We start from the raw sequence: 17,562 nt of genomic DNA, 5'->3' as shown, positions 1-17,562 counted from the left end.
TCTGACATTCCAGGAACTTAAAGTAATGTTTTTTTTCTCTTTACCAGTGTGTCTTTAGTCATTAGTGCTAACGTTTTCTTATTAGTTTTGTGACGCTGTGTAATATTCCTTTACTCATTAGTGCGTACTATCAGCAGCCATGGTGCTGCTGGCACTGCCTGCTGATTGGCTTCTCCGCTGCTATCTCCCTCACTGTCTGAAACCAGCACAGCGATAGAAACTGAGCACTGACACCAGCACCATGATAGAGAGCACTGACACCAGCACCGAGATAGAGAGCACTGACACCAGCACCGAGATAGAGAGCACTGACACCAGCACTGTGATAAAGAGCATGGACACCAGCACCGTGAGAGCATTGACACCAGCACCATGATAGAGAGCACTGAGACCACACCAGCACAGAGATAGAGACAGAGCACTGACACCAGCACCGAGATAGAGAGCACTGACACCAGCACCAAGATAGAGAACACTGACACCAGCACCAAGATAGAGAGCACTGACACCACACCAGCACCAAGATAGAGACAGAGCACTGACACCAGCACCGAGATAGAGAGCACTGAAACCAGCACCGTGATAGAGAGCACTGACACCAGCACCGTGATAGAGAGCACTGACACCAGCACCGTGATAGAGAGCACTGACACCATCACCGAGATAGAGAGCACTGACACCAGCACCGTGAGAGCACTGACACCAGGACCGTGATAGAGAGCACTGAGACTACACCAGCACCGAGATAAAGAGCACTAACACCAGCACCGAGATGGAGAGCACTGACACCAGCACCGTGATAGAGAGCACTGACACCAGCACCGAGATAGAGAGCACTGACCCCAGCACCTTGATAGAGAGCACTGACCCCAGCACCTTGATAGAGAGCACTGACACCAGCACCGAGATAGAGAGCACTGACACCAGCACCGAGATAGAGAGCACTGACATCAGCACAGATAGAGAGAGAGAGCACTGACACCAGCACCGTGATAGAGAACACTGACACAACACCAGCACCATGATAGAGAGCACTGACACCACACCAGCACTGAGATAGAGAGCACTGACAGCAGCACTGATACCAGCATCTCGCTGTGGGACCCAAAAATATGACACCGCTCAACCTCTTCAAACAGGAGGGTACGGGCATAGAGTACGGTGTGCTTTTTTGTACAAGGAAGTGAGCCAAAGGTAGAAAAAAGGTGTGCTAGATTAAATAAATTGTTTAGTATAGAGTTATGCATATACATGGTCTACTGGTCACATGTGTTGAATTCCTCAGAGATCCGTGCATCATTCATTTTTATAAATGGGAGTTATTTAACACTGTCGTGAGCTAGGCGAGTGGGCTTATCGGTCACGATCCCCCCTGCTGCGCTGAACGTCCTTTCTGACAGGACACTGGATGAGGGGCAAGCCAACAGTTCCATTGCAAACTGGGCAAGCTCTGGCCAGTGGTCAAGCCTGCCCAACCAGTAGTCCAGGGGTTCATCACTTCTCTGAGCGTCCACATCGGCCATTAACCCATTGTAGTCGGACACTGTTGGTCTAGACATTCCCTGATGCTGCATCCGGATGAGACCTGTCGATGGGTCAGCTGAAAGAATTACCTCATATCAGAAGTCACCAACACATCTTCAAACCGCCCTCTTCTTGCAGGCGCTGTTGGATTGGTACCCGCGACTCTTTCTCTGGGAGTGGGAATTCCTCCTCTGTCAGCGCACTCAAAAGCAGAATGCAGCATTTCTCGAAGCAAGGCCTGTAAGTGCTCCATTTTGACAGCCCTCTGTGATGGTGGTAACATTTCCGCCATTTTGTGTTTGTACCGGGGGTCTAATTACGTTGCCACCCAGTACTGGTCCTTGACCTTTATGCTTTTTATACGGGGGTCCCTGTTAAAACACTGGAGCATGAAGGTCCCCATTTGCACTAAACTGGAAGCGGTGTGGTGGCCTGGCTCCTGCTCATCATCCAGGATAATGTTGTCCTCGTTCTCCTCTCCCCATCCACAAACAACAACAGGGATCCCAGAAAGGTTTAAAGCATGCTCTTCTTGCTCCTCCTCATCCGCCCCGGCACCATCCTCCTTTGACTCCTCTTCAGGCTCCTGTTGCTGACTTGTCTCAGATAGAGTAGCCCCCCCTGGGAATTCATCCAGCATTGCGACTTCCTCATCTTCCTGCTCCTGCTCCTCCACGGCTTGATCAATGACACGATGCAATGCACGCTCCATAAAGAAGGCATAAGGTCACTGATTGTGCCATGGCTGCGAATGACCAGTTTGGTGATCTTATCAAATGGCCGCAGAAGTCTGCATGTGTCGCGCATGAGCAGCCACTGGCTCGCTGAGAAAAAACCAAGCTCCCAGAACCTGTTCTGCCGCAGAGTTCATACAGGTAGTCGTTAACTGCACATTTCTACTGGAGCAGCCTATCAAGCATATAGAAGGTTGAGTTCCATCGCGTCGGGAAATCACATATAAGACGTCTGACCGGCAGATTGTGTTGCCGCTGAATGTCAGCAAGGCGAGCCATGGCCGTGTAAGATCTTCTGAAATGGGCCGAGATTTTCCTTGCCTGCCGCAAGATGTCATGGACCCCAGGGTATTTGACATCGAATCGCTGCATGACCAAGTTTAAGACGTGTGCCATGCATGGCACGTGTGTAATTTTGCCCTGTTTCAATGCACTAAACAGATTGGCACTGTTGTGACACACCACTTTGCCAACTGTCAAATTGAGCAGTGTTAGCCACTGATCTGCCTGTGAACGCAAAGCTGAAAGGAGTGCAGGGCCAGTGTGGCACAACAGACACAGCACAGCATGGCAACGTCTCACCTGGCATGTTGAATAGGTTCTGGGGATCTTGGGCGGTGCAGCGGAAGAGGTGCAAGCAGCGGAAAAGGAGGAGTCAGCCGAGGAGGAGAGGGAGGAGGATGGAGTAGGAGGAGGAGAAAAAGAACCAGGCCTGCATGCAATCTGCGGTGGTAAAACCAAATCTACACGGGTGCCACGGGTTACATTCTTGACGGCTGTCAGAAGGTTCACCCAGTGGGCAGTAAAAGTGATATACCTTCCCTGCCCGGGTTTGCTAGACCATGTGTCTGTGGTCAGATTTATCTTGGCACCGACACTGTGTGCCAGAGATACATTCACTTGCCGCTGAACATGGCCATATAGCTCTGGGATGCCCTTCTGTGAGAAATACTTCCTTCCTGGGACCTTCCATTGTGGTGTTCCAATGGCCACAAATTTTCAAAAGGCCTCCGAGTCCACCAGTTTATATGGCAGTAGTTGGCGGGCCATCAGTTCTGACAAGCCAGCCATCAACCGTTGGGCAAGAGGGTTATCCGGCGTCATCATTTTTTTACGCTTGAACATTTGGCCCATGGAAGCCTGCCTTTTTCTAGAAAAACGTGAGGACGGCATGATGGAAGGTGGAGTGGAAGACAAATTGTGAGGAGAGAGGAGAAGGAGAAGTAGAAGATGAGGCTGGATGGTGAGAGCCTGGAGTGTGGCTTTGTGGGTTCCGTTGCTCCCACTGGGCTCGGTGATGGCAGCTCATGTGCCTTCTTAAGCGGTCGTCCCTAGGTGAGTGTTGGGGTTACCGCGACTTTTGCGTTGACTGCAGAGATTGCAGATGGCAACACTATTGTCAGCAGCGGACACGTTAAAAAAAGCCCACACTGCGGAGCCATGTGCCGGCATCCTGGGAGCGACAGATGTGACTGTACATGGTTGATGCCTCGCTCCTGATACATTAGCAGTCTGCTTTGTCCCTCCTATGCAATCTAAGTTCCGCCTGCTTCTCCTCCCTATCTGATGGTCCGAATCGCAAATGAGCAAAATTTGCCGCGAACCAACCGCCGGGCGAACTGCAAGGCCATCTCTACCTCCGCTTGTCTGTATTGGCCCTAACTAAGGTAACACAGCAGGTATTAATTTAATTCAATAGCAGAGGGTATGGGGGGGGGGAAGGACAATTAGATCAGTAGTCCAGTCCGTCAAACCCACCTCCTTCCTTCACATGTACCCCACACGATACAAATTTTCCCCCTTTGCTTTTCCGCTTATATATACACATATAGAAGAATAATGGTTATTTCTCACCCATCCGGAGCATCAGTTCCAGCAAAAGGGCTACTCACTTCCTGCTTTTCCAAGCTGCAGATGTAGGAATATGGTGATATATGAAAGGAAATCCAGGTAAAGCTTTTTATATTGTTCCCAGAGCTTGCTTCTTAATCGCCTGCCGTCTGATTAAACAGAGATGTGGGGGGGGGGGGGGGGGGGATTAGAGAACCCTCAGCCGCCCCTCTAATGATAGCAGGGGGGACCTCTCACTTTTCCCCCTCGCAACAATTTTCCACTGTATAGGGCTGCTGGATCCGCTCTGGCCTTTTTATCAGGCAGCCGGCTGTGTCTCGGTTAGGAGAAGGGGGAGTCGGGGGGGGGGGTGACTGAAGTCTCTCAGTCCTCAGCCACCCGACCACACAGCTCCACTAGCCAGCATCTGGCTGCACTTCCCACATACACGCCGCTACTCCTATCTCCCTCTTAGCCCGCTCTGCTTCAATCGCAGCTTCACTGACAGTTCGGCCGTGTCGCTCTCTGCAGGCGCCGCTGAACAAATCCCGGATCCTCACAGCGTCAACGATATTGATGGGAGACAGAGAGGCGAGAGGACACTGAGCTCACCTCCTCACTCGCTCACTCTCACCTGCATCTGGTCACGCCCACCAGGCGGCAAGCGCCTGCTTACCAGTCAAGGCAGATGTTGATTGTCTAAGAACATAATGGGAAGTGTGATATTTTGTAAAACCACCCGGTTTTGTTTTCATCCTCCAATCCCGTAGTACCATGAAGTCTGGGACGTATGCTAAAGCCCAACTCCAAAAAGTTTAAAACGTGCATTGTACTTCAATTACCTTACTCCTCTTGATTCCAAACTTCTCCTCTTAAGCCAGAGGTAGGCAACCTCAGAACTCCAACTGTGGGGAAACTACAAATCCCATCACGCCTCTAGGAGTCATGCATGTGATTGTCGGTGTCTTGCAATGTCCAATGGGACTTGTAGTTTAACCACAGCTGGAGGGCCAAGGTTGCCTACCCCTGTCTAAAGCCACCCTGCAGTGTAATGGATCAGAGTCATGGTGTCCTCCATGAACCAAACTGATTTCCTATCTTTGTGAGCAGACATTGTTTCCTGCTTGTTATCTTCTTGGGCACCAGTCCCCTTTCTGTTCCCCTTATTTCTCCTGCCTCTGGAGTCTATAAGAGAAGACCCCGTGTTATCTCCACCAGTAAAAGGATTTCCACATCATGCAGGCAGTGATATGGACATCCAAACAAGGACCCCACAAAGAATACGGAAGAAGGGAGAAGGATAGGGGTGGAGACGTTACATGACCGTGGCTTCAGCTAAGTAAAATAGGCATTTGGATCTTTTTTTTTTTCATAACAACCATCACAAGGGCTGGGTGGGGGGACTAATATCCGTGGAATTTAACTGTTTTGATTATACTGTATTATTAACCACTTGCCGACCGGCTCATGCCGATATATGTCGGCAGAAGGGCACATACAGACATATTAATGTACCTGTACGTTGCCCTTTAAGAAGCGGTTTGCGGGCCGCCGGTGGCGCACGTGCCCGCCGTGAGCTCCGTGAGTGTGATCGCGGGTCCTGCGGACTCGATGTCCTCTGGGATACCCGCGATCATCTCATGGAGAGGAAGAACGGGGAAATGCTGATGTAAACAAGCATTTCCCCGTTCTTGCCTAGTGACACTGACACTGATCACAGCTCCCTGTAATCAGGAGCGGTGATCAGTGTTGTGTCACACATAGCCCCTCCTACAGTTCGAATCACTCCCTAGGACACACTTAACCCCTACAGCACCACCTAGTGGTTAACCCCTTCACTGCCAGTCACATTTACACAGTAATCAATACATTTTTAATCGCACTGATCGCTGTATAAATGTAAATGGCCCCAAAATCGTGCCAAAAGTGTCTGATGTGTCCACCATAATGTAATAGTTATGATAGAAATCACTGATCACCGCCATTACTAGTAAAAAAAAAATATATAATAATAAAAATGCCATAAAACTATCCCCTATTTTGTAGATGCTATAACTTTTGCTCAAACCAATCAATAAACGCTTATTGCGATTTTACCAAAAATATGTAGAAGAATATGTATTGGCCTAAACTGAGGAAAAAACATTTTTTATATATTTTTTGGGGGTATTTATTATAGCAAAAAGTAAAAAATACACAATTTTTTTGTTTATAGCGCAAAAAATAAAAACTGCAGAGGTTATCAAATACTACCAAAAGAAAGCTCTATTTGTGGGGAAAAAAGGACGTCAATTTTATTTGAGAGCCACGTCGCACAACCGCACAATTGTCAGTTAAAGCGACGCAGTGCCGAATCGCAAAAAGTGCTCTGGCCTTTTGCCAGCAAAATGGTCCAGGGCTTAAGTGCTTAATAATGTCTTTCAGAACCATAAGTCAACCTAAGAGGAATATATAAAATCCCATTGGGTTGAGGTTTTAAAGTGGATAACACCCCCCACACAAAAAAAAAAAAAACACCTTTCTTCGAGCTGTCTTTAAGAAGAACTTGCTCACATTATTTAAGCTGGTCTGGAAATGTTCCAGGAAGATCCTCTTCTTCTGAATACAGGTAAAGGGGATCATTCTTCCAAGACTAAGTAACGCTTAGGTAATGGCGCATGAGTGCCGCCCAGCCTTGGTGGAGTATTGTGGGTAGAAATGCTGAGTGTTGTTCTGCCCTGAAAAGGACTACCAGTGCTGGACCAAGGAAGAAACAATATAGAGAGGTTGAAACTTGACATTATTTTACACCTTTTGTTTTATTTATTTTTAATATATGGAGTGAAAGAGGGACTTATAAATATTTTATAAATAAAATAAAGTTCCAGTTTGAGTTCAGACAATAACACACTATTCTTATTTTATAGGAATTTGTCGTCATGCTACAGAGGAAACCGTACAGCTTTACTTCCCCCTTGAAGGTATTTATTACAGTATATTATATTGGGAATTTTTATATAATGGACACTCTTGATGGCCTGTATGTAAAATATTATTTGTGTTATTTTTTCTTATAATGGGCTAATTATTATTTTTTTGTTTGTTTTTGCTGGAGTTCTACTTTAATCAGACCCATTGAAGTTTATTTATAAACTATTTCTGCGTAGAAACCAATCAGCTTCCAGGTCATTGCCAAAGCTTAACTGAACAAGCTGAGGTTAGATGCTGATTGGTTGCTTCGCAGAAGTGAGACTGATTTTCGCACTCTCCCAGCTTTAGTGCATTAACCGCATTGTGTCCAATTCTCCCAACAGATGTTTTATTCACTTGAAAACCGGAAAGACATGAATACTGTCTTACAAAGATTTCAGGAATTCTTGGAGCAGCAGGTAATACTGAGACCCCTCATTACCCGATACTCCGACATGTCTTTTTGTATATGAAATGTCAACATTTATATGGGGAAAATGAACACATCTGAGCTGCATTTCTCTGTACTGAATTAAAAATGGAAAAAAAAAATAAAACAAAATATTGATAGTAAAAGATAAAGTTGATGTGAACTAAAATTAAATGTTAAAATGTTACATTATTTAAAAAAGAAAAGTAAATTTTTTTATTTTTTTTTGTGGAAATGGACGCTATGCACGATATGATCTGTAATTGCTTGTAAAATAATAACTAAATTAAAAAGAAATGGATAGTAAAAGATAAAGTAGTAGATAATTTCCCTTATTGAATTAAATTAAATTGATAAAAAATTGTTTTAAAACTTTATTTTTGTTTTATTCTGCAGCTTTTGTTAAAATAATCTCTGATCTTGCATGGAAGTTTTTGTTTAGGCACTTCCTGTAGCTGGTGGGTTTAGAAATCTATGCTATATATCATAGTAATAAATAATTACTGAATTGAAAAGTAATTGATTGTAAAAGATAAAGGTAGACGTAAATCCTATCACTAATGTTTAGTATACCCTATAATATGTCAAATTCATTAAAAAAATGTTTTAAAAAGTGTTAAATTTGCAGCCTTGTTTGGGCATTTCCTGTGTCACATGCTCCTCTGGAGACTACAAGCTGCTATACCTACACACATAGCTCAGGCATGGTTTATTGTTGCCATTGGCTGCAGTTCAGAAGAAGGTCCAGAAGAGGCGAGTGATATGACTTTTTGGTAAGCCGAGCTTGATGCAGTTTGCTTCCTTAAAGTGATATTAAAGTCTTGGCTTTTTTGATTAAAACTAACAAACATCTTATACTCACCTGCTCTGTGGAATGGTTTTGCACAGGGCAGCCCCAATCCTCCTCTTCTCGGACCCTCGCCTGTGTTCCGGGCCCCTCCCCCCTGCGAAGTGCCCCTACAGCCAGCAGCTTGCTATGGAGGCAGCCAAGCTGAGCTGCTACTCTGTGTGTCCATTCAGACACGAAGCTCCCTTGGTCCCGCCCCCTCTATCTCCTCATTGGCTCACTGACTTGACAGCCAATGGCGACCCACTGCTGTCTCCACCAATGAGGAGGGTGCTGCTGCTGCTGCACACAGAATGTTTTTTTACCTTAATGCAAAGAAAGCATTAAGATTGAAAACCTTCTGACTTTAGAACCACTTTATGAGTTTTTTTAGTAGTACAAAGGGGTAGGAAGAAGCAAAAGACAAAGCGGAACAGAGACAAAGGGAAAGAGTTTGAGAAGGGGATTGAGGTAGGAGTGCTCCTCTCCTGTGCTCAAACAAAGTTGGCATTTACAACATCCTCCTATGGAGATCCAGAGACTTGACTGATGGAGTCACTAAATGTTGTTATAATGTCACTTATTTCTCCAAAGCTGGTCAAAAATATGTAATATTGTTCTATCCAACCTAAGAGACTGCTAGAAATGTACTTTTGAAGTTCATGTTAATTATCCCCTTCAGAGAATATTTGTAAAAATTGTCCAGATATTTAACCAAAGGTGCACGTTCCTTTATAGATATAGAATTTCTGTGGTTTAATGTAGGTGGTGTGGTATGTAGCACCAGATGTTCTAGTTTCACACTAACCTGGGCAAGTCCAAGATTTCATTTGATTTTTACTGTTCTTTATCTCCTACAGCTCCCTGCCAAAGGTTCTCCATTTAAGGTCCTTCAGCTAAAGACATCTGAGATGAGGACCAGGGTCAGAGAGCAGGCTGATGTTCTTCTAGATACGTATGAGGGTATCCTGAGAGGCGATAATGCTGCAGAGAAGGAGATGCTCATGGAAGAGATGAAATCTCTGCTGAAAGAAAAAGAAGAGCGTTTCTGCGCCAAATATTCCAAGCGATTCACCAAGTGTGCAGTGGGTGTTGGCTGTGCAGTAGGAGGCGGAGTCCTGAGCCTGGCCGGTGGGGTTTTAGGGGCAGCCATGGGTGGGACTGTGCTCGCTGCGGGTTTATTGGGCACTGCAAATGCGGCAGTGGTCACAGGGGCACTCGGAAGCTCTGTCAGCGGAGTTATCGGCACAAGTGTTGGAGCAGGCGTTGGCCATGTTGTTGGACACGTGGAAAAGAAAAAAGACACAAAAGCTGGGCGCAGTACAGAGATGTCCACAGAGGACACAGAACGTCTGGTGGACAAATAAGACTGGCATCATTCCTGGAAATATCTCTGGAAGGACTAAGACGTTCCTTACTTATGAACTGTTTACTATAACTAGGGCTGAAACAACGAATCAATTAATCGACAACCAATCGATTATGAAATGAATCGATTACTATTTTCATAATCAATTAATCGGTTAGTAACATAATGGGGTTAAAAATAATCTAAAATTAGCCCTTTATAGTACAAAAAGAGCAAATCGCTACTGTAAATATTTCTTTCACAGGTCTATTGTAAAAAAAAAAAATGAACCTCTTACAGTAGTGATTATCTGCTTTGTGTACTATAAAGTGCTAATTTTAACCCCGTTATGTTTCTAAACGTCTTAGACCTGGTTCACACCTCTGTGTTTTTTGTGCTTTTTGCAGAAACACACTACAGTTCATTTACATGGTTTTCTATGGGACACATTCACATCAATGCTTTTTTGCAGCCGTTGCATATTTGTGAAGGGCCAGGGACTTTTTTTTTATGCAAATTGGTGCTTTTTGGGTTCAATATACTTCAATGGAGAAGCTGCAGAAAAGCATGTAATGCATTTTTGCACCAATTTGTGTTTTTAATCTGCCCAACAACAAATTGGCCAAAAAAAAAAAAGCAAAAACGCAAATCGCAGCAAAATCAAAAAGCATGGCAGAAACAGATCAAAAGCAAACTGCATAGGTGTGTACCGAGCCTTATGCTGTGCACACCGATCAATTTTTTTTAGATGAGAATATTCAGACGAAAAATCTTTGTACATTCACTGAATGAAAGAATGTTTGTAATTTTCACTTGTTTTTAACATTCTGTTTTTAGAACGAATGTAATTTCTGAACGAAAAACCACATACACTGTCTGAAAATTCCTTTGACCAAGAAGTTTTCTATTTCTAAATTTCACCGTCACTATGGTTGAAAATGAATGTCAATTTGACCCCACTAACGATTATAAAATCGAACAAACGTTCTTAAAATGACATTTTTTTTTGAGGGAAGACATCATTTATTTTTTTTTAAATAACAAAAAAAATTATCTCTGAGTCTGATATTTACCAGATTTGCCCTTTAATAGTATATACAGTATATCTCCTCTAATAGTATATACAGTATATCTCCTCTAATAGTATATACGATATATCTATTCTAATAGTATATACAGTATATATCATCTAATAGTATATACAGTGTATATCTCCTCTAATAGTATATACAGTATACGTCTCCTCTAATAGTATATACAGTGTATATCTCCTCTAATAGTATATACAGTATATATCTCCTCTAATAGTATATAGAGGGTATATCTCCTCTAATAGTATATACAGGGTATATCTCCTCTAATAGTATATACAGTATATATCTCTTCTAATAGTATATACAGTATATCTCTTCTGTCTGTTAGTTTTAGAGTGGTTTAGAGATTTTGCTCCCTAACCACACAGTTGGTTATTTATACTCACCACTGCATAGAGATATTTAAGAATGAACTGCCTTTTTTTAAACTTTACATATTAAAGCAGAGGTCCAGAGGACCTTCCGTTCATTGGAATCCTCCCCCCCTCCGGCGCCACAATTGGCACCTTTCAGGGGGGAGGGGGGTGCAGGTACCTGTACAGTACAGGTATCTGCACCCACTTCCGGCATAGCTATCTGCGCAAAGGGGAGTAGATTCTGCAGAATCTACGCCCCTTTCCGAAAGTCCCCCGCTGCCTGCTGGGAAACACACGGATCCTAGAGGCAGCGGGACCATCCTTATTGCGCAGCACAACTCGCGCATGCGCAGTAGGGAACCGGGAAATGAAGCCGAAAGGCTCCACTTCCTGATTCCCATACCCAAGATGGCGGCGGCAGCACCCAAGAGACGATCGAGAGATCGGCTTCGGGTGCCGACATCGCGGGCGCGCTGGGCAGGTAATTGTCCTTATTTTAAAAGTCAGCAGCTGCAGTATTTGTAGCTGCTGGCTTTTAAAAAAAACAAAAAAACGGCGGAACTCCCGGCGGACTCCCGCTTTAACAAAAATATATACCACTCTTTTTTTTTTTTAAGGTTATTAACCAATTAATTGATTAATCAAAACAATTGGCCAACTAATCAATTATGAAAATGATCCTTAGTTGCAGCCCAAGCTATAACGGTGGTACATTCTTTTACCGGATATGTTTATTTAACATTTATTAGCTTTACATTTTTGAGGGGTAATTATTTTTTGATTCATTTGATTTCGTATTTACATTACATTTCTTTCATAGATACATATTACAATACATTATAGAAACCAGATACAGGACATCTGCCAACCAGCTTTTGCATCAGAACTGCTTATTTCCTTCATACAAGTCAAAAGGAGTGCAAAAACAGTTCAGAGCAGGTTGATGCATCATAGAAGGTTACCTGTACCTGTTAATGAATGAGGATGAGTTCAGGTGTGTTCGCACACTCCACGTGCAGAGCCCGCCAGGAAGTAGGCGCAGCGCTGCGCTAATCACAGGCAGTGAGACAGTGCAGCATCAGGGCAATGTCTCACTGCTTGTGATTAGCGCAGCGCTGCGCCTACTTCCTGGCGGGCTCTGCACGTGGAGTGTGCGAACACACCTGAACTCCTTGAATCCTTATTCATGAACCATGAATGACCTCTTAAGCTTCTAAACTAATTTCAAGTGCAAGTGAAATCCAACTGAAGGCAAACTGCTCATCATCACAGGCCCACGTAGGAGACATCTCTAAATAACACCAATGTCCCTCAGGTCCATTGAAGGCAAGCCTTGTTCTGCAACTTTATTTTTCCAATAAACTAAGAGTTCCTAATTATCTTCTGTTCGATTTGTGTCTTTCTAAAATATATATATATTTATTTCAATTGTTTTTATTAAATTTTAAGAATACAGATACAAAGATATGAAGATTAGTGTAGCACCCTCTACTTTAGGTAGGTGCTAGAAGTAGGATTTTTTTGAGTACAAGTAAATTTAATCAGTCCTAGCTGGAAGCTAGCTTGTTTGTTCTTATCTGTGCGGGCTGGAAGTGGACTAGAGCAGCAGCAGGTGACTCACAGCATCATCTTTCAGTTACCTCCCACTGGCTTCTACAGGATTCTAGAAGAGAGGAGAGGAAGAGAGGTGGAACTGTCTGAAGGTGTCTTAGGCAGCCCTGTCCAATCAAACTAGGATTGGCAGGTGGCAGGCCTTCTTGAAATACCCAGGGTCAGCACAGCTGGGGAGGAGTTGTTTGGTGGAAGAATTTGGAGATGGAGCACTAGGTTGTCTGGGGGCCTTTGAGACACTCCCATTCTGGGGGGGGGGGGGGGGTGACCTTGGGCCTGTGGGGTTCGGATGCAATTCTGAGCCTTTCTGAGTAACAAAATGAGGATCTGGACAGAAAGCACAGAGAGGAGATGAGAAAGACAACAGGAGCTAGTGTTACCAGGCAAGTCTCCAGGAGGGATCCACCGAAGTGCAACCAGGAGGGCTGGTGAGTGACAGGCACAGTTGGGAGAGCTGGGGAGGCATGTGGGCTGGGAGTGTGCAGTCTGAGATGGCGATGTAGAGCCAGGAGAGACTGTGATGTCATGGGCAGTGGAGTTGGGTGGCTGCTGTCAGGAGGGCTGGCAGGGCCTGAAGAGGACTGACTGGGAGCAATAGTCCACTGTAGGACAGCTAGCATTAAAATACTTTTCTTTCACTATTTTTTGCTACACTAAAGGGGCCCTCGTGGTCCCTGCCTGCAAATGGCAGTTGCTAAGACCTGACTGACTCAGAGTTGGGCCTACCATGTGCTACCTGTGCCTGGAACCAAGTATTGTACAGGAGAGAGAGGAGCAGTCTACAAATAAGCGTTGTGCTAGAGCTCTAGAAGAGAAAATAGAGGTTCCAACTGATCATCTTATTGATTCTGGGCATCCCATAATTTGCCCTATTCAACTTCAAAATCCCTCAATAAAATACAAAACAAATATACAGACTGTTCATTGTCTCTAAGGTGAATTCAGGGCTGGGCAGAGGTGAAGGGTAAGACCACAATATCCAGCAGCCCCTACGGGGGTACGGCTACATGAGCAAAGTTAAACATCTAAACAGATAACACCACATATTGTATAACAAGACTTGAGAGCCAGAGATACAGCAGAATAATAACAAAGCAATGGGAACCGTGGCCCATACAAATGGTATCAATGGTTCTAGAACCTGGCGTGGTCAGGATGTAGAAGCAAGCCATGCCAGTGAAAGAACTAAATAAAGAAAAAGAATTCACAGCTCAGCAAGGCTGTTCAAATATGCTAAGAAATAGTGTGCATGAAATATGCCGGTACGTCAGCGGAGCGATTCTTGGCCCCTCCCCGCTCTAGCTGTCAGATCGGGAGAGGAGAGAGCCGGCCGGTCACGTGAGCACTGAGCAGCGTTCTGAAATCGGGTATATATCGGCATTTTGTTTATAAAGCACAGACACCGGGACACTAGTCATTAGCAAACAGGGAACAGAGTGGCTTAACTACCACTTTAATACACAGTGCCTTGAAAAAGTATTCATACCCCTTGACATTTTCCACATTTTGTCACGTTACAACCAAAAACATAAATGTATTTTATTGAAATTTTATGTGATAGACCAACAGAAAGTGGCTCATAATTGTGAAGTGGAAGGAAAATCATAAATGTTTTTTTTTACAAATAAATATGTGAAAAGTGTGGGGAGTACATTTGTATGGCGCCCCCCTGAGGCAATACTTTGTAGAGCCTCCTTTTACTGCAATTACAGCTGCAAGTATTTTTGGGGATTTCTCTACCAGCTTTGCACATCTAGAGAGGGATATTTTTGCCCATTCTTCTTTGCAAAATATCTCAAGCTCTGCCAGATTGGATGCAGAGCGTCTGAACAGCAATTTTCAAGTCTTGCCACAGATTCTCAATTGGATTTAGGTCTGGACTTTGACTGGGCCATTCTAACACACAAATATGCTCTAAACCAGGGGTTCTCAACTCCTGTCCTCGGGACCCACTACCAGGCCAGATTTTAACCACTTGCCGACCAGCCACCGTCATTATACTGCGGCAGGTCGGCACGATCCTGCAAACTGTCATCAGTGACGGGACAAGGTAATTCAGGGTAATTCAGGGCCCAGGGCGAAGATGCCAAAATACGCCTCCCTCCCGAGCAGGGGGCGAAGCTAGGTGAAGCATGTGCAGCGCACCAAAAAACATGTAATGGTTGCGGCATGCACCAGTATTACACACACACTGCTTTGATGATGGCTTTGTTTACAGCCAATAAGGAGTAATAGCAATAATGTCTGCCCAAGGGTGGTTTCTGAAGATTGTAAATGGAGCTCAAGAACTAGCTGAAGCTGACCTTTGCTTTTGTCAAATGGTCCTGCTGGAAATCCTCCTTTGATCAGCGGGCTGCAGCGCTGATCATTGTGTTCTGATCAGTAGAGGAGTCCTTCTGTCAGAGTACAATAGCACAGAGGGGGGTTTCTGAATCCACTTACTTTGTGTGTATGCAGGGATCTATTTTTCTTCCAGCAGGCTGAACAAAAAAAAAAAAAAACTAATAGCGTGTACCCAGCTTTAGACAATGTGTCAGGGAAAACATCTGTCATTCATAGTACTGATGCATATGAACAGTAAAAGGTGAGCATACACTTTACAATCTGATTGTACAATTTCTGCACGATATCCCTTAAATTTACCAAAACTTTGTAATATGAAGACAGACCTAAACAATTCATCCAATTAGTAGTATCCAATCAGGCAGGCCCTTGTACTACATAGTTGGTGGTATATCCAAAGATATTGTACAATCATGTTGTATACTGAATGGTAAGCAGGCCATAGATGGATCAGTTAGTGTCTGATTGAAATAAAAACTGAGCCGATCCCCCTCATCCACAAAAGTGAGGTGGATGGAGGAATCCTCTCCACTGAGACATTGCATTGTGATAGTGGTCAGAATACATTGATTAGTGCTGCATATCAAAGGAAAAATTCCCAACAAGCTGGTTTGAGTGAAGTTTATGAACCAGGTGAATTTCGTTCCATGTCAAGACTTGGTAGCTCCTGTATAAAATTCCTGTCTGTTTCTGATGCCTGTGGAGCTGGGGAAATCACCAAGGCCTCTTTCACACAAACAATCCGTTCAGGTCCGCCTGTCAGTTTTTTCGGTGGTCCTGAACGGATGCTCCATAGTAGGAATGAACTCAGGCGTGTTCGCATGGAACACGTGCAGAGCCCGCCAGGAAGTCGGAGGCGCTAATCACAGGCAGTGAGACATTTCCCTATCTCTGCAGCCGCGCATCGGGGCAATGTCTCACTGCCTGTGATTAGCGCAGTGCATTGCTGACTTCCTGGTGGGCGCTGCACATGGACCATGCGAACACGCCTGAGCTCATCCTTACTCCTGTAGCACTGACCCCCGAAGGAGCAGCTGATTTAATTGGGCTTACCGTTACCTTCTTGACCTCGTGTATGTCTAGGGGTTTCCCAAGGTAGATGGCCCAAGAATTGCAGAGACTGACGCCAGATCCACTTAAGGGATTTTTATTTGCAAAAATAATAAACGAACACAGTCTCTCAAAGTAGGGTAAGAGGGTTTAGGTATAAAGTCCAGGTGCTCTTGGAACTAAGTCAAATAGAAAAAAGAGTCTCTCACATTAGGAAATCCAGAGAATAGCCATTCTCAGCTGGATCCTCACCCTTATCGGATAGTCCTTCTCTCGCCTAGCAGCCAACAGGGTGCTTATATCAAAGTCTCTGCCGCAGACTTGTCGTAGAACACTTGATGACTCAGAGAACCCTCGTACGGTAGCAGTATCTTGCAGCCGGTCCGGCGATACCCTACGAGATTAGATTTGCCTGGAGTCTTTCAACTTAGCCTCCAGGCTCCTGCTCAGAAGCCAACCTAGGTGTGGCCTTCTCCCGAAGAGTCCTATCTGGATGCTTCTACAGTTGCTGGGCCTCTCCACAAACCGAGACAGCACTGAACCACCCCCGAATCCCTCCTTCAGCCACAAGGAGGTCACAAGGACCAGGACAAAAGCTTTTTTCCTTGCAAACTCGCACCACCCAGTGGCCAGAGTTATAAGTGCTAGTCCTTTTTTTTTTTCAACAAATGCTTGTGATGTGTAGAACTTGACGCATAGTCTCTTCAAGAGCCTAACATCCAACTGTCTACCCACGGTCCTTGAGTTCAAGCAAAAGTAGGGGGACCAAAGTTTTTATTTTTTTTTCAAAAAGACAGTTCTGGTAACTATTCTCACCAGTAGAACCTGGGGTCTGGTAGGGTCAATGACTTCCCTTGAGCGTCCACTGTTGTCACAAAATAAATCACATTGTCTCTTCCCAGTCTACAGATAACCACCTTGTCTGCATATATGTGCCTTCCGTAACTCCACTGCTGGAGGCACCCAATAAACCATTTGTGCATGTCCAAAGAAAATATCTTCTTCCTAAACGGCTTTGGAACCTTTAAGTAGCTCCAGACGTCCTCCACATACCATTCCTCATGGTGCTGTTCAATAATATCCATTATTTCTTTGGACATATAGGGGAATTCAAACCCGTATTCATTCGCCACCCACTTATTGAGCAGTCGCTAGGACCTCACAAGTTTTGGCAAAGCTCTGGCATTCCCATCTCCGGGAGGTATACAAGAATTAGGGGCCTTGCGCACCAGGGTATCAGAACTTGTCTTAGGCGTGGGCAAGTTTATGGGTTTGGGTAAAGTCAGATCTATTGTAATCGGGGGTTTCTGCCCCTGGCGTTACACTCCCTGAATTCAGGGCCAGCCATCCGGAGATGCTGCAGGTTGCGGCAACATCATCCACGGTAGCCCAAAGCATCTCTTGTGACATGGTCTCGAAGAGGAGGAGGAGTATAGCTCCCATGGTTCAGAGAAGCAGGATTTCCTA

The 17,562-nt window shown here is 44.7% G+C and overlaps 1 protein-coding gene across 1 annotated transcript; it reads left to right on the top strand.

Annotated features, from left to right (window-relative positions):
- Positions 1 to 6,923: 6,923 nt before the first annotated feature.
- LOC143923476 (uncharacterized) lies at positions 6,924 to 11,607 on the top strand. Its single transcript, XM_077447163.1, has 3 exons — positions 6,924 to 7,048; positions 7,382 to 7,456; positions 9,154 to 11,607. The coding sequence occupies exons 1-3, from the start codon at positions 7,007 to 7,009 to the stop codon at positions 9,658 to 9,660; spliced, it is 624 nt and encodes a 207-aa protein (XP_077303289.1). The 5' UTR covers positions 6,924 to 7,006; the 3' UTR covers positions 9,661 to 11,607.
- Positions 11,608 to 17,562: the final 5,955 nt, after the last annotated feature.

This window comes from Lithobates pipiens, unplaced genomic scaffold (genome assembly GCF_037356315.1).
Source record: "Lithobates pipiens isolate NorthernLeopardFrog02 unplaced genomic scaffold, aLitPip1_a1.2 Scaffold_22, whole genome shotgun sequence".
Lineage (NCBI taxonomy): Eukaryota > Metazoa > Chordata > Amphibia > Anura > Ranidae > Lithobates > Lithobates pipiens.
The sequence above is the reverse complement of the archived record's forward strand: the minus strand, read 5'-3'. Positions and strand labels throughout refer to the sequence as shown.

What these genes read in the sequence shown, in the direction of transcription:
- LOC143923476 (XM_077447163.1), top strand. Translation starts at nt 7,007, where the DNA reads ATGCTACAGAGGAAACCGTACAGCTTTACTTCCCCCTTGAAG. An exon ending in GCTTTACTTCCCCCTTGAAG is followed by an intron (nt 7,049 to 7,381) that starts GTATTTATTACA and finishes TTCTCCCAACAG; the next exon opens with ATGTTTTATTCACTTGAAAA. An exon ending in AGGAATTCTTGGAGCAGCAG is followed by an intron (nt 7,457 to 9,153) that starts GTAATACTGAGA and finishes TATCTCCTACAG; the next exon opens with CTCCCTGCCAAAGGTTCTCC.